The 24,282-nt window shown below is 33.5% G+C and overlaps 8 protein-coding genes across 9 annotated transcripts; all 8 read left to right on the forward strand.

The window, feature by feature from the left end:
* Positions 1-707: 707 nt before the first annotated feature.
* Positions 708-2,345, forward strand: LOC108480785 (transcription termination factor MTERF8, chloroplastic-like). The gene has a single exon (XM_017783885.2). The coding sequence runs from the start codon at positions 979-981 to the stop codon at positions 2,104-2,106; it is 1,128 nt and encodes a 375-aa protein (XP_017639374.2). The 5' UTR covers positions 708-978; the 3' UTR covers positions 2,107-2,345.
* Positions 2,346-3,418: 1,073 nt separating this feature from the next.
* Positions 3,419-5,485, forward strand: LOC108481032 (uncharacterized). The gene is made up of 2 exons (XM_053031523.1): positions 3,419-3,552; positions 4,081-5,485. Exon 2 carries the CDS (start codon positions 4,150-4,152, stop codon positions 4,735-4,737), a length of 588 nt encoding a protein of 195 aa, XP_052887483.1. The 5' UTR covers positions 3,419-3,552; positions 4,081-4,149; the 3' UTR covers positions 4,738-5,485.
* Positions 5,486-6,372: 887 nt separating this feature from the next.
* On the forward strand, positions 6,373-8,192 carry LOC108481933 (uncharacterized). Its single transcript, XM_053031526.1, has 2 exons — positions 6,373-7,401; positions 7,892-8,192. The coding sequence occupies exons 1-2, from the start codon at positions 6,394-6,396 to the stop codon at positions 7,919-7,921; spliced, it is 1,038 nt and encodes a 345-aa protein (XP_052887486.1). The 5' UTR covers positions 6,373-6,393; the 3' UTR covers positions 7,922-8,192.
* Positions 8,193-9,848: 1,656 nt separating this feature from the next.
* On the forward strand, positions 9,849-11,372 carry LOC108481003 (transcription termination factor MTERF15, mitochondrial-like). Its single transcript, XM_053019593.1, has 2 exons — positions 9,849-11,147; positions 11,304-11,372. The coding sequence occupies exons 1-2, from the start codon at positions 9,990-9,992 to the stop codon at positions 11,370-11,372; spliced, it is 1,227 nt and encodes a 408-aa protein (XP_052875553.1). The 5' UTR covers positions 9,849-9,989.
* Positions 11,373-12,710: 1,338 nt separating this feature from the next.
* Positions 12,711-14,066, forward strand: LOC128279269 (transcription termination factor MTERF15, mitochondrial-like). 2 transcript variants are annotated; one of them, XM_053025236.1, is made up of 2 exons: positions 12,711-12,874; positions 13,463-14,066. In XM_053025236.1, the coding sequence occupies exons 1-2, from the start codon at positions 12,791-12,793 to the stop codon at positions 13,952-13,954; spliced, it is 576 nt and encodes a 191-aa protein (XP_052881196.1). In that variant the 5' UTR covers positions 12,711-12,790; the 3' UTR covers positions 13,955-14,066. The 2 variants fall into 2 exon arrangements, with proteins under 2 accessions (XP_052881196.1, XP_052881192.1); XM_053025232.1 differs by having other exon boundaries at positions 12,711-14,066.
* Positions 14,067-14,618: 552 nt separating this feature from the next.
* On the forward strand, positions 14,619-16,201 carry LOC128289401 (transcription termination factor MTERF6, chloroplastic/mitochondrial-like). Its single transcript, XM_053025238.1, has one exon. The coding sequence runs from the start codon at positions 14,991-14,993 to the stop codon at positions 15,618-15,620; it is 630 nt and encodes a 209-aa protein (XP_052881198.1). The 5' UTR covers positions 14,619-14,990; the 3' UTR covers positions 15,621-16,201.
* Positions 16,202-17,662: 1,461 nt separating this feature from the next.
* LOC108483762 (transcription termination factor MTERF15, mitochondrial-like) lies at positions 17,663-19,235 on the forward strand. Its single transcript, XM_017787329.2, has one exon. The coding sequence runs from the start codon at positions 17,873-17,875 to the stop codon at positions 19,004-19,006; it is 1,134 nt and encodes a 377-aa protein (XP_017642818.1). The 5' UTR covers positions 17,663-17,872; the 3' UTR covers positions 19,007-19,235.
* Positions 19,236-22,208: 2,973 nt separating this feature from the next.
* LOC108480797 (uncharacterized) lies at positions 22,209-23,907 on the forward strand. The gene is made up of 2 exons (XM_017783900.2): positions 22,209-22,354; positions 23,003-23,907. The coding sequence occupies exon 2, from the start codon at positions 23,027-23,029 to the stop codon at positions 23,525-23,527; it is 501 nt and encodes a 166-aa protein (XP_017639389.1). The 5' UTR covers positions 22,209-22,354; positions 23,003-23,026; the 3' UTR covers positions 23,528-23,907.
* Positions 23,908-24,282: the final 375 nt, after the last annotated feature.

The raw sequence follows: 24,282 nt of genomic DNA on the forward strand, positions 1-24,282 counted from the left end.
ATTTTGCTTTTATTCTGGGGGATTGGTTTAGTGGTATTCCACAACAAAGATCAATAAAAAAATAGGGTAAATTATGTTCAATTACATCAATTACGTTTTGATCATTTAACTTTAAGGCAATCTCATATTGTCGTTGTACCATTAACATCAATTGACTCGGTTACCGGTACCATAACATAAACAAATCATCATATTACAATTTTTGGATAAATTTCTTTTTTGGTCCCTTTCAATTTTGATAGAGCAAATTAATCCCTTTTAAAAAAAGTGGAGCAATTTGGTCACTATTAGTTTTAAAGTGAGCAACTAAAGATAATTATTCACTTTTGTTAAAGTTTTTTTTTTTGTTAATTATGCATAATTTTGATCGGTATAGTAACAAAATTAGATCTTAATGTTTATATATTGTGTAAATGTAGAAAAAATGTGAATTGTTGCGAGCTAAATTTATTAAATTAGATCCAAATTGACAAAAATGTGTAACTGTTGCTGGCTAAATTTATTAAATCAAGATCAAATTGTTAAAATTTGTAAATTTTATGGGCAAAATTTATTATTATACCAATAAAATTATACAATTGCCTAATAATATTAACATTTGCTCACTCTCAAAATTGATAGTGATTAAATTGCTATGATTGACCATTTTGCTCAATATTGAAATTGAGAGGTACTAAAAATACCATTTTACCTAATTTTTTAAAGTTTGATAATCAAAACCCAAGTGACTAAAGTTGTAGTTTAACCTAAATTTATATATGAAGTATATATCCCTAAAAACGGACAAGGAATACACCATCGGAGGGTTTGGGAGGTTTAGCCGGTGCCGGCAGTGAGCTTCACATCTCCCATTCTCTGGCGGAAATTTCTGATTCTATCTTTGGGGTCACATAAAAGAGGCTGGTGAGTTCAATTTGAGTTTGGATTCCCATGTTTTATTCCATCTTTAGAACTAGTTTTCTTCATGGGAGGCAAGCCATGGCATGCCCTCAAAGTTTCAATCTTTCAATCATTAAAACATCAACTACTCTTAGATTCTTCTCCAATACCTCAAATCAAAACTCGTTTACAGTTTCATACCTCATGAACAAATGTGGGTTCACCCCAGAATTTGCTTCATTTGCTTCAAAATATGTTCATTTCGAAACACCTGAAAGGCCTGATTCTCTGTTTGCTTTCCTGGAAAATCATGGGTTTTCGAAAACCCAAATCTTAAATCTCATCAAAAGAAGGCCAAGATTGCTTATTTATGATACTGAGAAAATCCTTTTGCCGAAATTGGAGTTTTTTTACTCTATAGGTTTTTCAAGGCCTGAGCTTACTAAAATCTTGACTAGCTATCCTGCAGTGTTGATATGTAGTTTAAAGAAACAAATTATCCCTTCGTTTAATTTACTGAGGAACTTGTTTCAGTCTGATGATAAGGCTATTAAGACTATAAAACGATATGGTGCTATTTTTGTGTATGATTTTGAGAGGAATTTAATTCCCAATATGAATCTTTTGAGAGGAATTGGAGTCCCGGAATCGAATATCCTTATGCTGCTTAACCATCAGCCTAGACCGCTTTTGTATGATCAGGTTCGGCTTAAGGAGATTGTGGAGGAAGTTAAAAGAATGGGGTTCGATTCTTCGACGAAGAAGTTCGTTGATGTGGTTATTGCTTTGAGTTCAATGAGCAAATCCACTCTAGAGAAGAAATTTGATGTATATAGGAGATGGGGTTGGTCGGACCAAGAGATTCATGAAGCTTTTCAAAGGTATCCTATGTGTATGGCAGTTTCTGAGGATAAGATCATGGCCGTAATGGATTTTCTGGTGAACAAAATGGGCTATAGTTCGACTCTCATTGCCAAACAATCGAGTGTTTTAAGGCAGAGCTTAGAGAAGAGGATTGTCCCGAGGGCTTTGTTTGCTCGAGAATTGTTATCGCAAGGTTTGGTTACTGACTTTAAATTGTCTGTATTGTTTCACTCATCGGAGAAGGTGTTTGTTGACCGTTTCGTAAACAAAGCACCCGACCTGTTGAAGCTATACAAAGAAAGGCTCAATGCTTCAGAAAAAAAAAAAAGAGTTAGTATAGGCTGCAACATTAGTATTTTGTAGTATGTGCTAACTTGCAGATTAGGACCAAAGTAATTACATTGAACGCATTTCATTGTAGTTCAAATTTGTCAATGGAACGAACCGGCAATGTTATTTTAGCTGTATTCTTTTCTTCCATTGATGAACCTTTAAGCTCAACATTTTGCTTGCTTTGTTGTTTATTTGAGTCTCCTTGGTTTGAAATGCAATATTGTAATGACTTTTGATGAAACTTAAGTGTGTTTCTTTTTTCATCTAAACAGTCTCAGATTAGTGTCTTTGATAAACAGCTATACTCGGAGCTTAGCTCAGTTGATTCATACAGTCACTCTTAGGATGTCCAGCAAGTTTGGGGCTCATATTTTCGCATTTGCCAACTTTGTTAAACTTTGTTTCTCTAAATGCAAGTGTGAAATGAGTTTCATTTGCAACCTTATTACTGTCCTTGTTCCTTTTTGCATCTAAATGGTCTCGTGTCATTCGATAAAGAGTTATGAAACTGAATGCGGGATTAAACTCATTTGATTCATACAATCACCTTTAAGAAGTGTCATTCAAGAAGTTCGGGTTCGAATCTTTAGGATCTTCAATCTTTTCTTCATATTCTTGGGCTTTATCATTGCTCAAAAATTTTGATATTTGCTTTTGTTTAGATCCTCTTTCATCATTTGTTTTGGTAAAAAGAATCAAAAGGCATAAAAAAATTGTTTTGGGTCAGCCACCAAACAAGCATAAGAACTAAAAATATAGTCGGATTGTATTTTACTTTCTTTACTAAAAAAATGAATAGAATTAATCCTTGTATCTTTGATTAAAGAGCAAACTAATCATTCTGTCAAAAATTTCATTTATTTCTAATTTTAAAAATTGGACATTGTGCATCAGTACAACGTACACGAGACATGTTACGTGTCATTATCTAGTTATTCCATCAAGTTAAAATAGATGAATTAAATGGTAAACATGTGTATTTATTATATACATAATTTGGATCCAATTTGTTAGAAAAGCAGATCATATCTTTAAAAATTAGAAGAAATTTTTTTAACACATCATATCTAAATAGTTCAAGTAGTTCAAGTGATACTTTACATAATTTATAATTTGATCCATTTATTTTATATACGTTCCAAGTTATATTCGAGTTGTTAATTAATGTTCAATCTAATGGAGGACTGAAAAAAAATCTGACTGAAATGATATTGGTATTTTAAGAATTCAATTAATATATTTTGAAGTTTATGAACCAATTTAAAATATGTGTCATAGTTTAAGGATGTTTAGTGAAATTAATCCTATATATTTCTTTTGGAGCATAAAACAAGTTGGGCTAAAAGCCTTTGACACTGAACAAGAAAATTACCATTCGAGGTTTTTGGAGGTTTCACCGGCGCCGGTACTGAGTTTCAGTTCACTCATTTTCTGCCGGGAAAAAAATCAGATTTCATCTTTAGGACACGTCAAGAGGTTAGTGTGTGAGATTTTTGAGCTCCAACTCCAATGTTTTATTTCATCATTAGAACTAGTTTTGTTCATGTGAGGCAAACCATTGCAGCCTCTCAGAGTTCCAATCTTTTAATCTTTAAACGACCAATTGGTCTTAGATTATTCTCCAATAGCTCAAATGGACCCTCATTTACGGTTTCATACCTTATAAATAAATGTGGGTTCTCCACAGAAATGGCTTCTCGGGTTTCAAATTTTGTTTATTTTGAAACCCCTGAAAAGCCTGATTCTCTGATTGTTTTCCTGGAAAATCATGGGTTTTCACAAACCCAAATCGCAAATCTCATAAAAAAACAGCCAAGGTTTCTTCTTTCTGATACTAAGAAAACCCTTTTGCCCAAATTAGAGTTTCTTTACTCTATAGGTTTTTCAAGGCCTGAGCTTGCTAAACTCTTGAGTAGCTATCCTTATCTACTGAAATCTAGTTTAAAGAAACAAATTATACCCTCGTTTAATATACTGAGAGACTTGTTTCAATCCGATGATAAGACTATCAAGGCTATAAAACGATTTGCTGGTATTCTTGTCCGTGATTCCAAGTCATATTTGTATCCGAATATGAATGTTTTGAGAGGAATTGGAGTCCCTGAATCGAATATCCTTATGCTGCTTTACCGTCATCCTCGAAAATTTTTGTATAGTCCGGTTCGACTTAAGGAGATTGTGGAGGAAGTCAAAGGAATAGGGATTGATTCTTCAACGAAGAAGTTTCTTGCTGCGGTTATTGCTTTGAGATCAATGAGCAAATCCACACTAGAGAAGAAATTTGATGTATATAGGAGATGGGGTTGGTCGGACCAAGAGATTCGTGAAGCTTTTCAAAGGTATCCGTCGTGTGTTACTGCTTCAGAGGATAAGATCATGGCTATAATGGACTTTCTCGTGAACAAAATGGGCTATCATTCGAATCTGGTTGCTAAACAACCGAGTATTTTCAGTCAAAGCTTAGAGAAGAGGATTGTCCCAAGGGCTTTATTTGCTCGAGAATTGTTGTCACTGGGTTTGGTTAGTAACTTAACATTGTCTGTATTGTTTGACACATCGGAAAAGGTGTTCATTAGGATGTTTGTTGACCGTTTTGTAAACAAAGCACCCGATCTCCTGAAGCTTTACAAAGAAAAACGTAAGATTTCAGAAAAAAATTAGAAGTGAGTTAGCATAGGCTGCAGCATTTGTATTTTGTAGGATGTGCCATGTTGCCCATGAAGACCAAAGGAATTACTTTTTGCACGTTAACATTTAGATTTTTTTTTTTTGGTGTCCCGTTGCCTTGTTTCAGTTCATTACTTTTGTCTGAAACTTCTTGTAGTTGGAATTTGTCAACAGAAGCAGCCTTTGTTTCTGTAGCTGTATTCTTTTCTTCCATTGATGAACCTTAAGCTCAACATTTTGCTTGACTTGCTGTTCAAGTCTCATTGGTTTGAAGTGCAATAGTGTAATGAGTTTTACTCACAGCTGTATTAGTGTCCTTTTCTTTTTGCATCTACACGGTCTCGAATTAGTGTCTTTGATACAAAGTTGAACCCCAAGCTTAACTCAGTTGGTTCATATAGTCACTCTTATGAGATGGCATCCAGTTAGTCCAGGGCTCGAATTTTAGCATTTGCAATAGTGTAATGAGTTCCATTTGCCAACTTTGTTATTCTTTCTTTCTCTAAATGAGAGTGTGAAATGAGTTTCATTTGCATCCTTATTATTGTCCTTGTTCTTTTTGCATCTAAACGGTCCGTGGAATTTAGTTCAATTGATTCATGTAGTCACCTAAGAAGTGAGGTTCGAGAAGTTTGGGTTTGAATCTAATATATATCAAATAGATGTATCTTTTAACGAGGGATCCTTTTATTAGGATGAATCTTTCAATGAAATACTTTTCATATGGATGTATCAATATAAATCATTTAAGTTTTATATTGGTGTATGTGGATTTTTCCCATAATTTTTATTCAATATAAAAATAAATTCAAGGTTTCATTGCGTATAAATAATTGCATATTGGATAAATAAGTCTTTATCGTTAGTTAAAAGAGTAAATTAGTCTTTTTATTAAAAATTTATCTATTTCTATTATTAAAAAATTGATAACTGTACATCAACACGAGGTATACGTGGCATGTCATGTGTCACTATCTGATTATTTCGTCAGCTATACTCGTTTTTAACAATATAAATGGATGAATTTTTTTAACAAAAATGATAAATTTACTCTTTAATCTAATGTATAGAGATTAATTTATCTATTTTTTTAATGTAGGGAGCAAAATGCAACGTGATTCCTAATGCAAGAGACAAACATGTGTACTTATTAGAAATGCGGATGATATCTTTAAAATTTAGGAGAATTAATTTTTTTATCACATCAATTCTAAATAGTTCAAGTGATAAATATACACACGTTTGCAGTTTGATTCATTTATTTTATATATGTTCCAAGTTATATTTGATTTGTCATTTAATGTTCAATCTACTGGCGAGACTGAAAAAAGAAAATCTGACTGATATGATCTTGATATTTTAAGAACTTAATTAAAATGTTATGAAGTTTATGAATCAATTTAAAATATGTGTTATAGTTTAAGGATGTCTACTGAAATTAATCCTATATATTGCTTACTGAAGCATAAAACAAGTTGGGCATTAAGCCTTTGACACTGAACAGAAAATACCCATTTGAGGTTTTTTGGAGGTTTCACCGGCGCCGGCACTGAGCTTCAGTTCACTCATTTTCCGCCGGAAAAAAAGTCAGATTTCATCTTTAGGGCACGTCAAGAGGTTAGTGAGTTAGATTCTTGAGCTCCAATTCCTATGTTTTATTTCATCATTAGAACTAGTTTTGTTCATGGGAGGCAAACCATTGCAGCCTCTCAAAGTTCCAATCTTTTAATCTTTAAACGATCAATTGGTCTTAGATTATTCTCCAATAGCTCAAATGGACACTCATTTACGGTTTCATACCTTATAAACAAATGTGGGTTCTCCCCAGAAATGGCTTCTCGGGTTTCAAATTTTGTTCATTTTGAAACCCCTGAAAAGCCTGATTCTCTGATTGTTTTCCTGGAAAATCATGGGTTTTCACAGACCCAAATCGTAAAACTCATCAAAAGAGAGCCGACTTTGCTTCTTTCTGATACTGAGAAAACCCTTTTGCCCAAATTAGAGTTTCTTTACTCTGTAGGTTTTTCAAGGCCTGAGCTTGCTAAACTCTTGAGTAGCCATCCCCATCTACTGAAATATAGTTTAAAGAAACAAATTATCCCTTCGTTTAATTTACTGAGGGATTTGTTTCAATCCGATGATAAGACTATCAAGGCTATAAAACGATTTGCTGGTATTCTTGTCTATGATTCCAAGTCATATTTGTATCCGAATATGAATGTTTTGAGAGGGAATGGAGTCCCTGAATCAAATATCCTTGTGCTGCTTAACCGTTATCCTCGAACATTTTTGTATAATCCGGTTAGGCTTAAGGAGATTGTGGAGGAAGTCAAAGTAATGGGAATTAATTCTTCAACGAAGAAGTTTCTTGCTGCGGTTATTGCTTTGACATCAATGAGCAAATCCACACTAGAGAGGAAATTTGATGTATATAGGAGATGGGGTTGGTCGGACCAAGAGATTCATGAAGCTTTTCAAAGGTATCCGTCGTGTATTGAGGTTTCGGAGGATAAGATCATGGCTATAATGGACTTTCTTGTGAACAAAATGGGCTACAATTCGACTCTTATTGCCAAACAATCAAGTGTTTTAGGTCGGAGCTTAAAGAGGATTGTTCCGAGGGCTTTGTTTGCTCGAGAATTGTTGTCACTGGGTTTGGTTAGTAACTTAACATTGTCTGTATTGTTCGACACATCGGAAAAGGTGTTCATTAGGATGTTTGTAGACCGTTTCATAAACAAAGCACCCGACCTCTTGAAGCTTTACAAAGAAAAACTTAAGATTTCAGAAAAAAAAAAAAAAGAAGTGAGTTAGCATAGGCTGCTGCATTACTATTATGTAGGATGTGCTAAGTTGCTCATGAAGACCAAAGGAATTACTTTTAGCACGTTAACATTTGGATTTTTTTCATGTCCCGTTGTCTTGTTTCAGTTCATTATTTTGGTCTGAAAGTTCTTGTAGTTGGAATTTGTCAATGGAAGCAGCCATGTTTTTGTAGCTGTATTCCTTACTTCCATTGATGAAGCTTAAGCTCAACATTTTGCTTGACTTGCTGTTAATTTAAGTCTCATTGGTTTGAAGTGCAATAGTGTAATGAGTTTCATTGGCAGCCTTATTAGTGTCTTTTGTTTTTTCTGCATGTAAGCAGATTCGAATCACTGTCTTTGATACAAGTTGAAGCCGGAGTTTAGCTTTGCTGGTTCATACAGTCACCTTTACAAGATGGTGTCCAACATAAATCAATGAAATCCTTTTCATATGGATGAATCGAACTTATGATATTGGATTGTTAAAATATTAATTGTATAAGAAGTTACGGAATTGTGTAAAACCATTTATGTTTTACATCGATGTAAGTGGTTCATCTAAATTGATGTATTTATTGAAATGTGTACAATTGAATTAAAACTAAATTTTCTGATATATATATATTTAAACCAAATTCAAAATTTCATAGTGTATGAATAATTGCTTATTGGAGTCGATTAAGTATTAGCTTGATTGGTATGAGAATTGTTGTCAATGCAAAATGATATAGGTTTGAGTGTGTTAAAGTGCATTATTTTTTAATTTATGAGTAAGGTTGGGTTATGAGTAATTTTAGGTGTTATGTTAAAAGGAGAAATATGAGCAGAATCTATAATGAGATTGTTTTAAAAAAATTACATATGGGATAAAAGTTTATTAGTATAATAACTTATTTGATCCTCCAAATTTATAAAAAAATCATTTTAGCTTTTCATTTAAATTTTTATTCTTTTAACCGTTAAACTAGTGTTTTGTTTTGTTAAAATACTCGAAATAGATGTTAGATCAGTAACTAATTGAATTTTTAAAAATTCTGCAAGTTATAAAATATTATTATAATTTTTATTATTAAATAAAATTTTATAATTTTTAATAATTTTATTATTTTTAAAAAGTGATTGATTGTTTATATGACATATATATGAATTGTTAGGTGAATGCTAATTTTATGTCAACAAAGTTAATAGAGGTTATTTTTTATTCATTTTGAGGTGATTTGATAAATAACGAAATTCAAATAATAAAAGAGGCAAAAAAAATAAATAGAGGGTTAAAATGATTTTTATGTAAAGGTGGAGGACTAGATGAGTCATTATGTCAAGTTCAATTACGCCATGTTTGATTTGACAAAATAGTCGTTCTTTTCATTTTTTTTTTGGTGATTTGACAAATAATGCAAGTTCAAATGATAAAAGGGGTAAAAAATTAAATATAGGGTTAAAATGATTTTTATGTAAAGGTAGAGGACTAAATGAGTAATTATACCAAATTAATTTACGCCATGTGGTTCGATGGAATGGCCATTCCATTCTATCTTTATTTCACGCGCTACAATGAAGCAACTATTTGGTTCATTAAATTCTTTAAACGTTGAATGATTGATTCCTACCCTGTTATTCAAAATCGTTAAATAGCCTTTCGTAAAGGGGATGCTGAATGGCTATTCCAGCCTCTTTCCTGAATAACTTCATTTTCTTCCTCTTAAAATACCCTTTTTCAAGCCTTGAAATGAAATAAATATAAATTTAAAAAAATAAAAACTTGAAATCACTCCACACAACAAAAATGTAAAATTGCAAAAATAAAAAGAGAAAGAAAGCAATGAGAATGATATTATAATTCAAGCCATTCAAAGAAAATTGCATGATGATTGGACTGATTTTGGGTTTTTTTTTTCTTTTTAGTGATAAAAAAAGCATGGGTTTTAGGTTTTGATACTTGATTTGAAGTTAGAGAAGCAGATGATATCTTTAAAATTTACCAGAACTAATTTTTTTAACACATCAATCCTAAATAGTTCAAATAATAAATATACACATTTGCAATTTAATCCATTTGTTTTATATATATTCCAAGTTATATATGAATTGTCATTTAATGCTCAATCCATTGGCGAGACTGAAAAAAAAGATCTGAGTGATGTGATATTGATATTTTAAGAATTTGATTAAAATATTTTGAAGATTATGAACCAATTTAAAATACATGTCATCGTTCAAGGACGTTTAGTGAAATTAATCCTATATACTGCTTACTGGAGCATAAAACAAGTTGGGCTTAAAGCCTTTCTCACTGAACAAGAAAATACCCAATTGGTTTTTGGAGGTTTCACCGGGCACTGAGCTTCAGTTCACTCATTTTCCGCCGGGAAGAATTCAGATTTTATCTTTAGGGCACGTCAAGAGGTTAGTGAGTGAGATTCTTGAGCTCCAGTTCCTATGTTTTATTTCATAATTAGAACTAGTTTTGCTCATGGGAGGCAAACCATTGCAGCTTCTCAAAATTCCAATCTTTTAATCTTTAAACAATCAAGTGGTCTTAGATTTTTCTCCAATAGCTCAAATGGACACTCATTTGCAGCTTCATACCTTATAAACAAATGTGGGTTCTCCCCAGAAATGGCTTCTCGGGTTTCACATTATGTTCATTTTGAAACTCCTGCAAAGCCTGATTCTCTGATTGCTTTCCTGGAAAACCATGGGTTCTCCAATACCCAAATAGTAAATCTCATCAAAAGACAGCCACTGTTGCTTGTTCTTGATGCTGAGAAATCCCTTTCGCCCAAATTAGAGTTTCTTTACTCTATAGGTTTTTCAAGGCCTGAGCTTGCTAAACTCTTGAGTAACTATCCTCGTCTGTTGACATCTAGTTTAGAGAAACAAATTATCCCTTCTTTTGATTTACTTAGGAACTTGTTTCAATCTCATGATAAGACTATAAAGGCTATAAAACGATATACCGGTGTTCTTGCCTATGATTCTGAGTCGTATTTGTATCCGAATTTGAATGTTTTGAGAGGAATTGGAGTCCCCGAATCGAATATCCTTGCGCTGCTTAACTGTCAGCCTAGATCGCTTTTGTTTAATCCGGTTCGGCTTAAGGAGATTGTGGAGGAAGTCAAAAGAATGGGGATTGATTCTTCGAGGAAGAAGTTTCTTGTTGCGGTTTACGCTTTCAGATCAATGAGTAAATCCACATTAGAGAAGAAGATTGACGTTTATAGGAGATGGGGTTGGTCTGACCAAGAGATTAACGAAGCTTTCCGGAGGTATCCATTGTGTATGACGGTTTCAGAGGATAAGATCATGTTTACAATGGATTTTCTGGTGAACAAAATGGGCTACAGCTCGACTCACATTGCCAAACAACCGAGTTTCTTAACACGGAGCTTAGAGAAGAGGATTATGCCAAGGGCATTGTTTGCTCGAGAATTGATATCACAAGGTTTGGTTAATGAATTTAAATTGTCTGCATTGTTTGACACATCGGAAAAGGTGTTCATTAGGATGCTTGTTGACCGTTTCGTAAACAAAGCACCCGATCTCTTGAAGCTTTACAAAGAAAAACTTAAGATTTCAGAAAAAAAAAACATAGAAGTGAGTTAGCATAGGCTGCAGCATTCGTATTTTGTAGGATGTGCTAAGTTGCCCACGGAGACCAAAGGAATTGCTTTTGGCGCGTTAAGATTTGGATTTTTTTCGTGTCATGTTGCCTTGTTTCAGTTCATTACTTTGGTCTGAAACTTCTTGTAGTTGGAATTTGTCAATGGAAGCAGCCATGATTTTGTAGCTGTATTCCTTTCTTCCATTGATGAACCTTAAGCTCGACAATTTGCTTGACTTGCTGTTTATTTAAGTCCCATTGGTTTGAAGTGCAATAGTGTAACGAGTTCCATTTTCAGCCTTACTAGTGTCTTTTGTTTTTTCTGCATGTAAACTGACTCGAATTACTGTCTTTGATGCAAGTCGAAGCCGAAGCTTAGTTTTGCTGGTTCATACAATCACCTTTACGAGATGGCGTCCAATATGAATCAATGAAATACTTTTCATATGGATGACTCTAACTTATGATGTTGGATTGTTAAAATATTTAGTGTATATAAAGCTGTGAAATGATTGTTAAAATATTCATTGTATATAGAGTTATGAAATGATGTAAAATCATTTAAGTTTTACGTCGATGTAAGTGGATTCTTTTCTGTTACATTTCTTCTATATAAAAATAAATTGATAAATTTATTTCTCTAAATGTATACAATTGAATTAAAATCAAAATTTCATATATATATATATATGAATCACAATCAAAGTTTCGTTGTGTATAAATAATTGCATATTGATGTGGCATTCCACGTGTTAATGTCAGTAATTAATAAAAATATTTTAAAAATTTTGCAAGCTATAGAATAATATTATAATTTTATTATTAAATATTTGTCATAATTTTTCTAATATTTTTAATATTTTTAAAAAGTAATTAATTGTTAATTTGACATACACGTGTACTATTACGTGGATGTCAATGTCACGTCAGCAAAATTGTTTGTGATAAAAGAGACGATAAATTAAATAAAATGCTAAAATGTTCTTTTATATAAAGTTGGAGGGAAAAATGAATTATTATGCAAAATTCATTTATAGTTTTACACTTATCCTTATTTTTGGGTACTGTTTAGATTATATGTAGGGTTAATTCCATCATAGACCCTCAAATTATCATCTAGATTTTAATTGGTCCTTAGGCTTAAAATGCTAGTTTGGATTAGACGCGGAGTTTGTTTTTTAAAAACATGTGTGTAGGAATCATGTAAACAGTTTAAATCTACAGTGTTAAAAAAGTCACTATCACTAAAATTTAGGAGGGTTATTTTTTCAATATGTCAGATTCAAACAGTTATTGTGACAAGTATACACGTATTTGTAATTTGACTTTTGTGTTTTATATATCCTCCACGTTAAATTTGAGTTAGCATTTAACGCTCAATTTAATGATGACACTAACAAATGGAATTTTTTCATTTGATACCGATACTTTAAGGGCTCAATTAAAATATTTTAAAGCTAATGGACCCAATTAAAAGTATGGGCAATGATTTAGGGACGTATGATGAAATTAACCCTCTGTATACAACATATATTACTTAATGGAGCATAAAGCAAGTTGGGCTTAAAGCCTTTCACATTGAACCACCCGAGCAAGGTCGCCCCCGCCTAACTACCCATTTCGCCTTGGGGTTTAAATGTTTTACCGGCGGTGGCACAGAGCTTCAGTTCACTCATTTTCCGCTAGAAAATCCGATTCTATCTTTAGGGCAAATCAAGAGGTTAGTGAGTGAGCTCTTATTCCTATGTTTTATTTCATCTTTAGAACTAGTTTTCTTCATGGGAAGCAAACCATTGCAGCCTCTCAAAGTTCCAGTCTTTTCATCTTTAAACGATCAATTGGTCTTAGATTATTCTCCAATAGCTCAAATGGACACTCATTTACGGTTTCATACCTTTTGAGCAAGTGTGGGTTCTCCCCAGAATTGGCTTCTCGGGTTTCAAATTTTGTTCATTTTGAAACCCCTGAAAAGCCTGATTCTCTGATTGTTTTCCTGGAAAATCATGGGTTTTCACAAACCCAAATCGCAAATCTCATCAAAAGACAGCCTACTTTGCTTCTTTCTGATACTGAGAAAACCCTTTTGCCCAAATTGGAGTTTCTTTACTCTATAGGCTTTTCAAGGCCTGAGCTTGCCAAACTCTTGAGTAGCTACCCTCTTCTACTGAAATCTAGTTTAAAGAAACAAATTATCCCTTCATTTAATTTACTGAGGGACTTGTTTCAATCCAATGATAAGACTATCAAGGCTATAAAACGATTTGCTGGAATTCTTGTGTATGATGCGTATGTGTTTTCGAATATAAAGGTTTTGAGAGGAATTGGAGTCCCTGAATCGAATATCCTTACGATGTTTATTAATCCTCGAGCATTGTTGCGTAATCCGGTTCGGTTTAAGGAGATTGTGGAGGAAGCTAAAAGAATGGGGTTCGATTCTTTGACGAAGAAGTTCGCCCATGTGGTTATTTCTTTGAATTCAATGAGCAAATCCACACTAGAGAAGAAATTTGATGTATATAGGAGATGGTGTTGGTCGGACCAAGAGATTCGTGAAGCTTTTCAAAGGTATCCGTCGTGTATTACTGCTTCAGAGGATAAGATCATGGCTATAATGGACTTTCTCGTGAACAAAATGGGCTATCGTTCGAATCTCGTTGCTAAACAACCGAGCATTTTGAGGCAAAGCTTTGAGAAGAGGATTGTCCCGAGGGCTCTGTTTGCTCGAGAATTGTTATCACTAGGTTTGGTTAGTAACTTAACATTGTCTGTATTGTTTTTTATTTGCTTTTTAAAAAAATAGATAAATTAATCTTTGTACGAGATATACGTGGCATGTAATGTGTCACTATCTGGTTATTCCATCAGTCACACTTGTTTTTAACAATATAAGTAGATGATTTTTTTAACAATAATGATCATTTTATTCTTTGATCTAATATATAGAGATAAATTTATCTATTTTTGAATGTAGAGAACAAAATGTAATTTAATTCTTAATACAAGAACTACTTTTACTTTTTATATGTAAAAATAAATCCAATAAATTATATATTTGAGTCTGGGCATTAAACATGAGTTTAGATTTAAGGAAGAATATTTTTAAAATACGTGAATCAAATAATAAATATCTATACTTATTATGTAGATAATTTAGATCCAAATTGTTAGAAATGTAAATGATATCTTCAAAATTTAGGAGAACTAAATTTTTAACATATCAATTCTAAATAGTTCAACTGATAAATATACACACTTTTGCAATTTGATCTATTTATTTTATACATATTTTAAGTTATATTTGAATTGTCATTTAATATTCAATCTACTGTGAGACTGGATAAAAATCTGACTGATATGATATTGATATTTTAAAAATTCAATTAACATATTTTTGAAGTTTATGAATCAATTTAAAATATGTGTCATCGTTTAAGGATGTTTAGTGAAATTAATCCTATATGCTTACTGGAGCATAAAACAAGTTGGGCTTAAAGCCTTTGACACTGAGCAAGAAAATATCCATTTGTGGTTTTTAGAGGTTTCACCGGCGCCGGCAGTGAGCTTCAGTTCACTCATTTCCCGCCGGGAAGAATTCAGATTTCATATTTAGGGCACGTCAAGAGGTTAGTGAGTGAGATTCATGAGCTCCAATTCCGATGTTTTATTTCATCATTAGAACTAGTTTTGTTCATGGGAGGCAAACCATTTCAGCCTCTCAAAGTTCCAATCTTTTAATTTTTAAACAATCAGGTGGTCTTAGATTTTTCTCCAATAGCTCAAATGGACACTCATTTGCAGCTTCATAACTTATAGACAAATGTGGGTTCTCCCCAGAAATGGCTTCTCGGGTTTCAAATTATGTTCATTTTGAAACTCCTGAAAAGCCTGATTCTCTGATTACTTTCCTGGAAAACCATGGGTTCTCCAATACCCAAATCGTAAATCTCATTAGAAGACAGCCAAAGTTGCTTGTTCTTGATGCTGAGAAAACCCTTTCGCCCAAATTAGAGTTTCTTTACTCTATAGGTTTTTCAAGGCCTGAGCTTGCTAAAATCTTGAGTAGCTATCCTCATCTGTTGAAATATAGTTTAGAGAAACAAATTATCCCTTCATTTAATTTACTCAGGAACTTGTTTCAATCTCATGATAAGATTATCAAGGCTATAAAACGACATACTGGTATTCTTGTCTATGATTCCGAGTCGTATTTGTGTCCGAATATGAATGTTTTGAGAGGAATTGGAGTCCCCGAATCAAATATCCTTATGCTGCTTAACTGTCAGCCTAGAGCGCTTTTGTTTAATCCGGTTCGGCTTAAGGAGATTGTGGAGGAAATCAAAAGAATGGGGATTGATTCTTCGACGAAGAAGCTTCTCATTGCGGTTCGTGCTTTGAGATCAATGACCAAATCCACATTAGAGAAGAAGATTGATGTTTATAGGCGATGGGGTTGGTCTGACCAATAGATTAACGAAGCTTTCAGGAGGTATCCGTTGTGTATGACGGTTTTGGAGGATAAGATCGTGGCTACAATGGATTTTCTGGTGAACAAAATGGGCTACAGTTCGACTCTCATTGCCAAACAACCGAGTTTCTTAACACGGAGTTTAGAGAAGAGGATTATGCCGAGGGCATTGTTCGCTCGAGAATTGATATCGCAAGGTTTGGTTAATGAAATTAAATTGTCTGTATTGTTTGACAATTCGGAAAAGGTGTTCATTAGGATGTGTATTGACCGCTTCGCAAACAAAGCACCCGAGCTCTTGAAGCTTTACAAAGAAAAACTTCAGATTTCAGAAAAAAAAATTAGAAAGTGAGTTAGCATAGGCTGCAGCATTAGTATTTTGTAGGATGTGGTAAGTTGCCCATGATGACCAAAGCAATTGCTTTTGGCGCGTTAAGATTTGGATTTTTTTTGGTGTCATGTTGCCTTGTTTCAGTTCATTACTTTGGTCTGAAACTTCTTGTTATGTTTTTATAGCTGTATTCCTTTCCTCCATTGGTGAAGCTTAAGCTCAACAATTTGCTTGACTTGCTGTTTATTTAAGTCCCATTGGTTTGAAGTGCAACAGTGTAATGAGTTTCATTTGCAGCCTTATTAGCGTCTTTTATTTTTTCTGCATCTACACGGTCTCGAATTAGTGTCTTTGATGCAAGTTGAACCTGGAGTTTAGCTTTACTGGTTCATACAGTGACCTTTACGAGATGACGTCCAATATAAATCAATAAAATACTTTTCATATTGATGAATCAACTATCAATTGAATAAAAAGTTACGAAATAGTGTAAAATTATTTAAGTTTTACATTGGTGCAAGTGGATTCTTCTCCCGTATATTTATTCGATGTAAAAAATAGTTTAGTGTATTTATTTTTTTGAATTTATACAATTGAATTAAAAATAAAGTTTCATGTATATATATATAAATCACAGTCAAAGTTTCATTGTATATAAATAATTGTATATTGGAGCCGGTTGAGTCTTAATTCGATTGATATAAGCATTGTTATCAATGCAATAGGCTGTCTGTTCGAGTGTGTTGAAATATATTATTTTTCTATTTATGGGTTGGGGATAGATTATGAATAGTTCTAGGCATTTTGTTAAAAATATTATATATAAAAAATACATATTATGTAAAGTTTATTAATATAATAACTTATTTGGTCCTCTAACTTTATAAAAAATCATTTTAAAATTTTTACTCTTTAACCCTTAAATTAGCTTCTTCTTTTTTTTTTTTTTTTGTTAAAACACTCCGAAATAGATGGAAAAGTTAATGTTTGTTAACTTTATTGATGTGGTATTCCACGTTTATGTGAGGTCAGCAATTAATTAAATTTTTTTAAAAAAATTATGCAAATTATAGAATATTATTATTTTTATTAAATAAATTGTTATACTTTTTTAAAAAATAATTAATTGTTAATATGACATACACATATTTTTTAACAAAGATTAGCTTTTTCATCTATTTTGGGGTGATTTGACAAACAACGCAAGTTCAAGTGATAAATGAGGTGAAAAAATTAAATGAAGAGTTAAAATGATTTTTATGTAAATGTGGATTACCAAATCAGTCATTATGTCAAGTTCATTTATAGTTTTGAGATTTATTCCTATTTTTCACGACAGTAGGATAATGTTTAGATTATATGTAGGGTTGCAATTTAGATCTAACGTGTTAAAAAAATCACGATCACTGAAACTTAGAAGGGCTATTTCTTCAACATGTCAAATCTAAACAGTTGTTGCGACAAGTATACACATATTTATAATTTAACTCGTGTGTATATATATGTGTAAAATTTGAGTTAGCATTTAACTCTCAATTTATTGATCACACTAACAAAAGGAAATGTTTGATTCAATAATGATACATTAAGGGTTCAATTAAAATGTTTTAAAGCTAATGGACCCAATTAAAAGTATGGGCCATGATTTGGGGACGTATAATGAAATTAACCCTCTAGATACAACATATATTACTTAATGGAGCATAAATCAAGTTGGGCTTAAATCCTTTGTCATTGAACCGCTCGAACAGGGTCCCCCCGCCTCCATACAGGAAAATACCCATTTCGTGGGGGGTTTTAGATGTTTTACGGGCGCCGGCACCGAGCTTCAGTTCACTCATTTTCCGCTGGAAAAAAAATCTGTTTTCATCTTTAGGGCACGTCAAGAGGTTAGTGAGTGAGATTCTTGAGCTCCGATTCCTATGTTTTATTTCACCATTAGAACTGGTTTTGTTCATGGGAGGCAAACCATTGCAGCCTCTCAAAGTTCCAATCTTTTAATCTTTAAACAATCAAGTGGTCTTAGATTTTTCTCCAATAGCTCAAATGCACACTCATTTGCGGCTTCATACCTTATAAACAGATGTGGGTTCTCCCCAGAAATGGCTTCTCGGGCTTCAAATTATGTTCATTTTAAAACCCCTGAAAAGCCTGATTCTCTGATTACTTTCCTGGAAAATCATGGGTTCTCGAATACCCAAATCCTAATTCTCATCAAAAGACAGCCAATGTTGCTTGTTGTTGATGCTGAGAAAACCCTTTCGCCCAAATTAGAGTTTCTTTACTCTATAGGTTTTTCAAGGCCTGAGCTTGCTAAACTCTTGAGTAACTATCCTCGTCTGTTGATATCTAGTTTAGAGAAACAAATCATCCCCTCATTTAATTTACTCAGGAACTTGTTTCAATCTCATGATAAGACTATCAAGGCTATAAAACGATATACTGGTATTCTTGTCTATGATTCCGAGTCGTATTTGTATCCGAATATGAATGTTTTGAGAGGAGTTGGAGTCCCTGAATCGAATATCCTTATGCTGCTTAACTGTCAGCCTAGAGCGCTTTTGTTTAAACCGGTTCGGCTTAAGGAGATTGTGGAGGAAGTCAAAGGAATGGGGATTGATTCTTCAACGACGAAGTTTATTGCTGCGGTTATTGCTTTGACATCAATGAGCAAATCCACACTAGAGAAGAAATTTGATGTATATAGGAGATGGGGTTGGTCGGACCAAGAGATTCGTGAAGCTTTTCAAAGGTATCCGTCGTGTGTTACTGCTTCAGAGGATAAGATCATGGCTATAATGGACTTTCTCGTGAACAAAATGGGCTATCATTCGAATCTCGTTGCTAAACAACCGAGTATTTTCAGTCAAAGCTTAGAGAAGAGGATTGTCCCAAGGGCTTTATTTGCTCGAGAATTGTTATCACTAGGTTTGGTTAGTAACTTAACATTGTCTGCATTGTTCGACACATCGGAGAAGGTGTTTGTGAACCGTTTTGTAAGCATAGTACCCGAGCTCTTGATACTATACGAAGAAAAAAAAAAAAAGTCACTATAGGCTGCAGCATTAGTATTTTGTTGGATGTATTAAATTGCAGATTAGGACCAAAGGAATTACTTTTGGCGCATTAAGCTTTGGGTATTTCTCATGTTCGTGTTGTCTGGTTTTAGTTCATTAATCTTGATCTTCAACTTGTAGTTTGAATATGTTAATGGAACCAGCCATTCTCTTTTAGCTGTATTGTTTTCTTCCATTGATGAGAACATTTTGCTTGCTTTGTTGTTTATTTAAGTCTCATTAGTTTGAAATGCTGTAGTGTAATGAGTTTTGTGAAATGAGTTTCAGTTGCAGCCTTGATCGAGGGGCTTAATTGAATTTTTTTATTAAAAGTAAAGACTTAATTGAATGCAATGCAAACTATAGAGGGCTTTAAATGATTTTTTAAAAATTTTAAAAAGCTTTTTAGAAGTAAAAAAATAAAAAGAATGGAAGGCATAAAAAATTGTTTTGGGCCAGCCACCAAACAAGCATAAGAATGAGAAGATTCAATTTTTATATGGGTAAAAGTACAACGGATTGCATATTGTTTTTTTTTCTAAACAATGGTTCTCTTATCAAAAAGTAATTTAGTTTTCTATTAAAATTTTTATCTATTTTATTATTAAAATTTGTAATTGTATATCAACATATGTATCATTGTCTAGTTATTCCGTTAACTACACCTGTTTTTAACAATATAAATAGATAAATTTTAAATAAAAAATAAAATTACTCTTTAAACTAACTTATAAAAATTAAATTATCTATTTTTAAATATAAGAACAAAATAAAATGTTACTCCTAATACATGTGTGTTTTTTTATATGTAAAAACAAGTTTTAAAGCCTTTGACACTGAACAAGAAAATACCCATTTGAGGTTTTTGGAGGTTTGACCGGGGCCGGCACTGAGCTTCAGTTCACTCATTTTCCGCCGGAAAAAAAAATCAGATTTCATCTTTAGGGCACGTCAAGTGGTTAGTGAGTGAGATTCATGAGCTCCAATTCCTATGTTTTACATTGTTCATGGGAGGCAAACCATTGCAGCCTCTCAAAGTTCCAATCTTTTAATCTTTAAACGATCAATTGGTCTTAGATTATTCTCCAATAGCTCAAATGGACACTCATTTGCAGCTTCATACCTTGTAAACAAATGTGGCTTCTCCCCAGAAATGGCTTCTTGGGTTTCAAAATATGTTCATTTCGAAACACCTGAAAGGCCTGATTCACTGTTTGCTTTCCTGGAAAATCATCGGTGTTCGAAAACCCAAATCTTAAATCTCATCAAAAGAAGGCCAAGGTTGCTTATTTATGATACGGAGAAAACCCTTTTGCCGAAATTGGAGTTTTTTTTACTCTATAGGTTTTTCAAGGCCTGAGCTTACTAAAATCTTGACTAGCTGTCCTGCAATGTTGATATGTAGTTTAAAGAAACAAATTATACCTTCGTTTAATTTACTGAGGAACTTGTTTCAATCCGATGATAAGACTATCAAGGATTCAAGGCTATAAAACGATTTGCTGGCATTCCTGTCTATGATTCCGAGTCATATTTGTATCCGAATATGAATGTTTTGAGAGGATTTGGAGTCCCCGAATCGAATATCCTTGCGCTGCTTAACCGTCAGCCTAGATCGCTTTTGTATGATCCGGTTCAGCTTAAGGAGATTGTGGAGGAAGTCAAAAGAATGGAGATTGGTTCTTTGAGGATGAAGTTTCTTATTGCGGTTCAAGCTTTCAGATCAATGAGCAAATCCACATTAGAGAAGAAGATTGATGTTTATAGGAGATGGGGTTGGTCAGAAAGCTTTCCGAAGGTATCCGTTGTGTATGACAGTTTCGGAGGAAAAGATCATGGCTATAATGGATTTTCTGGTGAACAAAATGGGCTACAGTTCGACTCTCATTGCCAAAGAAACGTGTTTAGTAACACGGAGCTTAGAGAAGAGGATTATCCCGAGGGCAGTGTTTGCTCGAGAATTGATATCACAAGGTTTGGTTAATGAATTTAAATTGTCTGCATTGTTCGACAGATCGGAAAAGGTGTTCATTAGAATGTATATTGACCGTTTGGTAAACAAAGCACCCGAGATCTTGAAGCTTTACAAAGAAAAACTTCAAGATTTCAGAAAAAAAAAATACAAGTGAGTTAGCGTAGACTGCAGCATTAGTATTTTGTAGGATGATGAAGACCAAAGGAATTGCTTTTGGCGCGTTAAGATTTGGATGTTTTTAGTGTCATGTTGCGTTGTTTCAGTTCATTACTTTGGTCTGAAACTTCTTGTAGTTGGAATTTGTTAATAGAAGCGGCCTTGTTTTTGTAGCTGTATTCTTTTTTCCATTGATGAACCCTAAGCTCAACATTTTGCTTGACTTGCTGTTAATTTAAGTCTCATTGATTTGAAGTGCAATAGTGTAATGAGTTTCATTGGCAGCCTTATTAGTGTCTTTTGTTTTTGTTTAGGTCCTCTTTTATCATTTATTCGATGCTCTATCTTGCTCCGTAAAATTTTAATTATAGTTCAGATGCATACTTGAAATGTTAATTTTATTTTTTTTTCTTTTCTTGAACCTGTCAAATCCAAGCAATTCATGTAATTGGTATAGTGTTTTATATAGGTTTCGCGTGAGATTTGAGTTGAAATTTGGCATAATGATAAATTTAGTCCTTAACATTTATATTTTTTGTCAATTTGGTCTTTATTCTTCTTTTAAATTAAATTTGAGCTTAACCTTTTAGAAAATAATCAAATTGTTTTAACTAAAACATTAATTTTTAACGATATTGGCATAGCAACTCGCATGACAATCAATGTGCGCATCATGTTATTATAACATCATGGTATATGCATATTGTTATGTAGGTATTTTTGTTGGAAAAACATCATTTCAACTCTTTTTCAAAAAATTGATGATTAAATTTGATTTTTTTTAGAAAAGATAAAGGTCCAATTTAGCTAAAAAAAATAAAGGGCCAAATGACAAAAGATGTAAATGTTAAAAGCTAAATTTTACGTTATGACTTGAAATTTGATGTCCAATCTAATGACGAAACCGATAAAAGAGTTTATTGATCTAATACTAATATTTTAAAGATTCAATCTTAATGATTTGACGTTTTTGGACCAAATTAAAATAAGAGCCATAGTTTGGGGATCTCAAATGGATTTAACCCGATTTGTAATATATATTAATTATTAGATTATAAAGCAAGTTGGGCTTGAACAATCTAAGCAAAGCCCCCAGTAGGGTTAAGAATAAAACCATTGGAGGGTTTGGGAGGTTTAACCGGCGCTGGCGGTGGGCTTCAATTCTCATATTCCTTGCCGGAAAGGTCAGATTCTGTCTTTGGGGTCTCATAAAAGAGGTTAGTGAGTGCGACTTTTGAGTTCCAATTCCCATGTTTTATTCCATCTTTAGAACTAGTCTTCTTCATGGGAGGCAAGCCATGGCTTCCTCTCAAAGTTTCAATCTTTCAATCATTAAAATATCAAGTACTCTTAGATTCTTCTCCATTAGCTCAAATGAACACTCCTTTACAGTTTCATACCTTATAAACAAATGTGGGTTCTCCCCAGAATCGGCTTCACGGACTTCAAATTATGTTCATTTTGAAACCCCTGAAAAGCCCGATTCTCTGATTATTTTCCTGGAAAATCACGGGTTTTCGAAGACCCAAATAAATAATCTCATCAAAAGACAACCAAAATTGCTTCATTCTGATACTGAGAAAACCCTTTTGCCCAAATTAGAGTTTCTTTACTCCATAGGTTTTTCAAGGCCTGAGCTTGCTAAGCTCTTGAGTGATTATCCTACATTGTTGAGAGCTAGTTTAGAGAAACGAATTATCCCTTCATTTAATTTACTTAGGAACTTGTTTCAATCTGATGATAAGGCTGTTAAGTCTATAAAACGATTTGCTGGTATTCTTGTATCCGATTTCGAAAAGAATTTGCTTCCGAATATGAATATTTTGAGAGGAATTGGAGTCCCCGAAACGAATATTCTTTTGCAGCTTCATCGTAAGCCTAGAACACTTATGTTTAATCCGGTTCGACTTGAGGAGATTGTTGAGGAGGTCAAAAGAATGGGGATCGATACTTCGAGGAAGAAGTTTCTCGATGTGGTTTTCGCTATGAAATCAATGACCAAATCCACATTAGATAAGAAGATTGATGTTTATAAGAGATGGGGTTGGTCTGACCAAGAGATTCACGAAGCTTTCCGAAGGTATCCGTTGTGTATGACGGTTTCGGAAGATAAGATCATGGCTATAATGGATTTTCTGGTGAACAAAATGGGCTACAGTTCGACTCTCGTTGCCAAACAATCGAGTGTTTTATCACGGAGTTTAGAGAAGAGGATTGTCCCGAGGGCTTTGTTTGCTCGAGAATTGTCATCAAAAGGTTTGGTTAATGACTTTAAATTGTCTGTATTGTTTGACACATCGGAGAAGACGTTCATCAGGATGTTTGGTGACTGTTTCGTAAAGAAAGCACCCGAGCTCTTAAAGCTATACAAAGAAAATGTTGAGAAGTGAGTTAATGTAGACTGCAGCGTTAACCTTTTTATTGCCGTGCCGCCTGGATTTTGGTTCATTCTTTTGATCTGAAGCTTGTTGTAGTTGTTGTAGTTGTATTATTTTCTTCCATTAATGAAACCTTAAGCTCAACATGTTTGCTGTTTAATTAAGTCTTGTTGGTTTGAAGTGCATCTAAATAGGTCTCGGATTAGCGTCTTTGATATGCAGCATAACCCGAAGTTTATCTCGGTTTGGTAATACAGTCAGCCTTACGAGATGGCATTTGGTAAGTTCGGGGCTCGAATTTTAGCGTTTGTAGTCGCGTAATGAGTTTCGTTTTACAGCTTTGTTAATCTTCATTTCTCTAAATGCAAGTGTGAAACGAGTTTCATTTGCAACCTTGTTAGTCCCCTTTCGGTTTCGTATTGTTTAGCTCAATTGATTCATACAATTACTCTGAATCTCAACATTTGGGGATTTAATGTCGAAAGTGTTGCCTTTATATTCATTTAAAATTTAACACATTCGTATATTCACACCATTAGCATTTTTCGTGTTGTTTTAATCGTATTATATTTGATACTATCAGGTCTAATCGAATTTTGGTTTTAAACAGGGTTAAATCACTTTTTAAGGCCTCTACTTGGCAACTATTCTCACATTGGGTTTGGATTTTCTTTTTGTCTAAGCTAGATTCTGAATTTGGTAACCGCGTTCACCTTGGGGCTTGAATTTTTTTTGTTCAAGTTAGTCTATGATATTGTTTGGAAAAC

The sequence above is a fragment of the Gossypium arboreum genome, chromosome 1, assembly GCF_025698485.1.
Source record: "Gossypium arboreum isolate Shixiya-1 chromosome 1, ASM2569848v2, whole genome shotgun sequence".
In the NCBI taxonomy this organism is placed as follows: Eukaryota; Viridiplantae; Streptophyta; class Magnoliopsida; order Malvales; family Malvaceae; genus Gossypium; species Gossypium arboreum.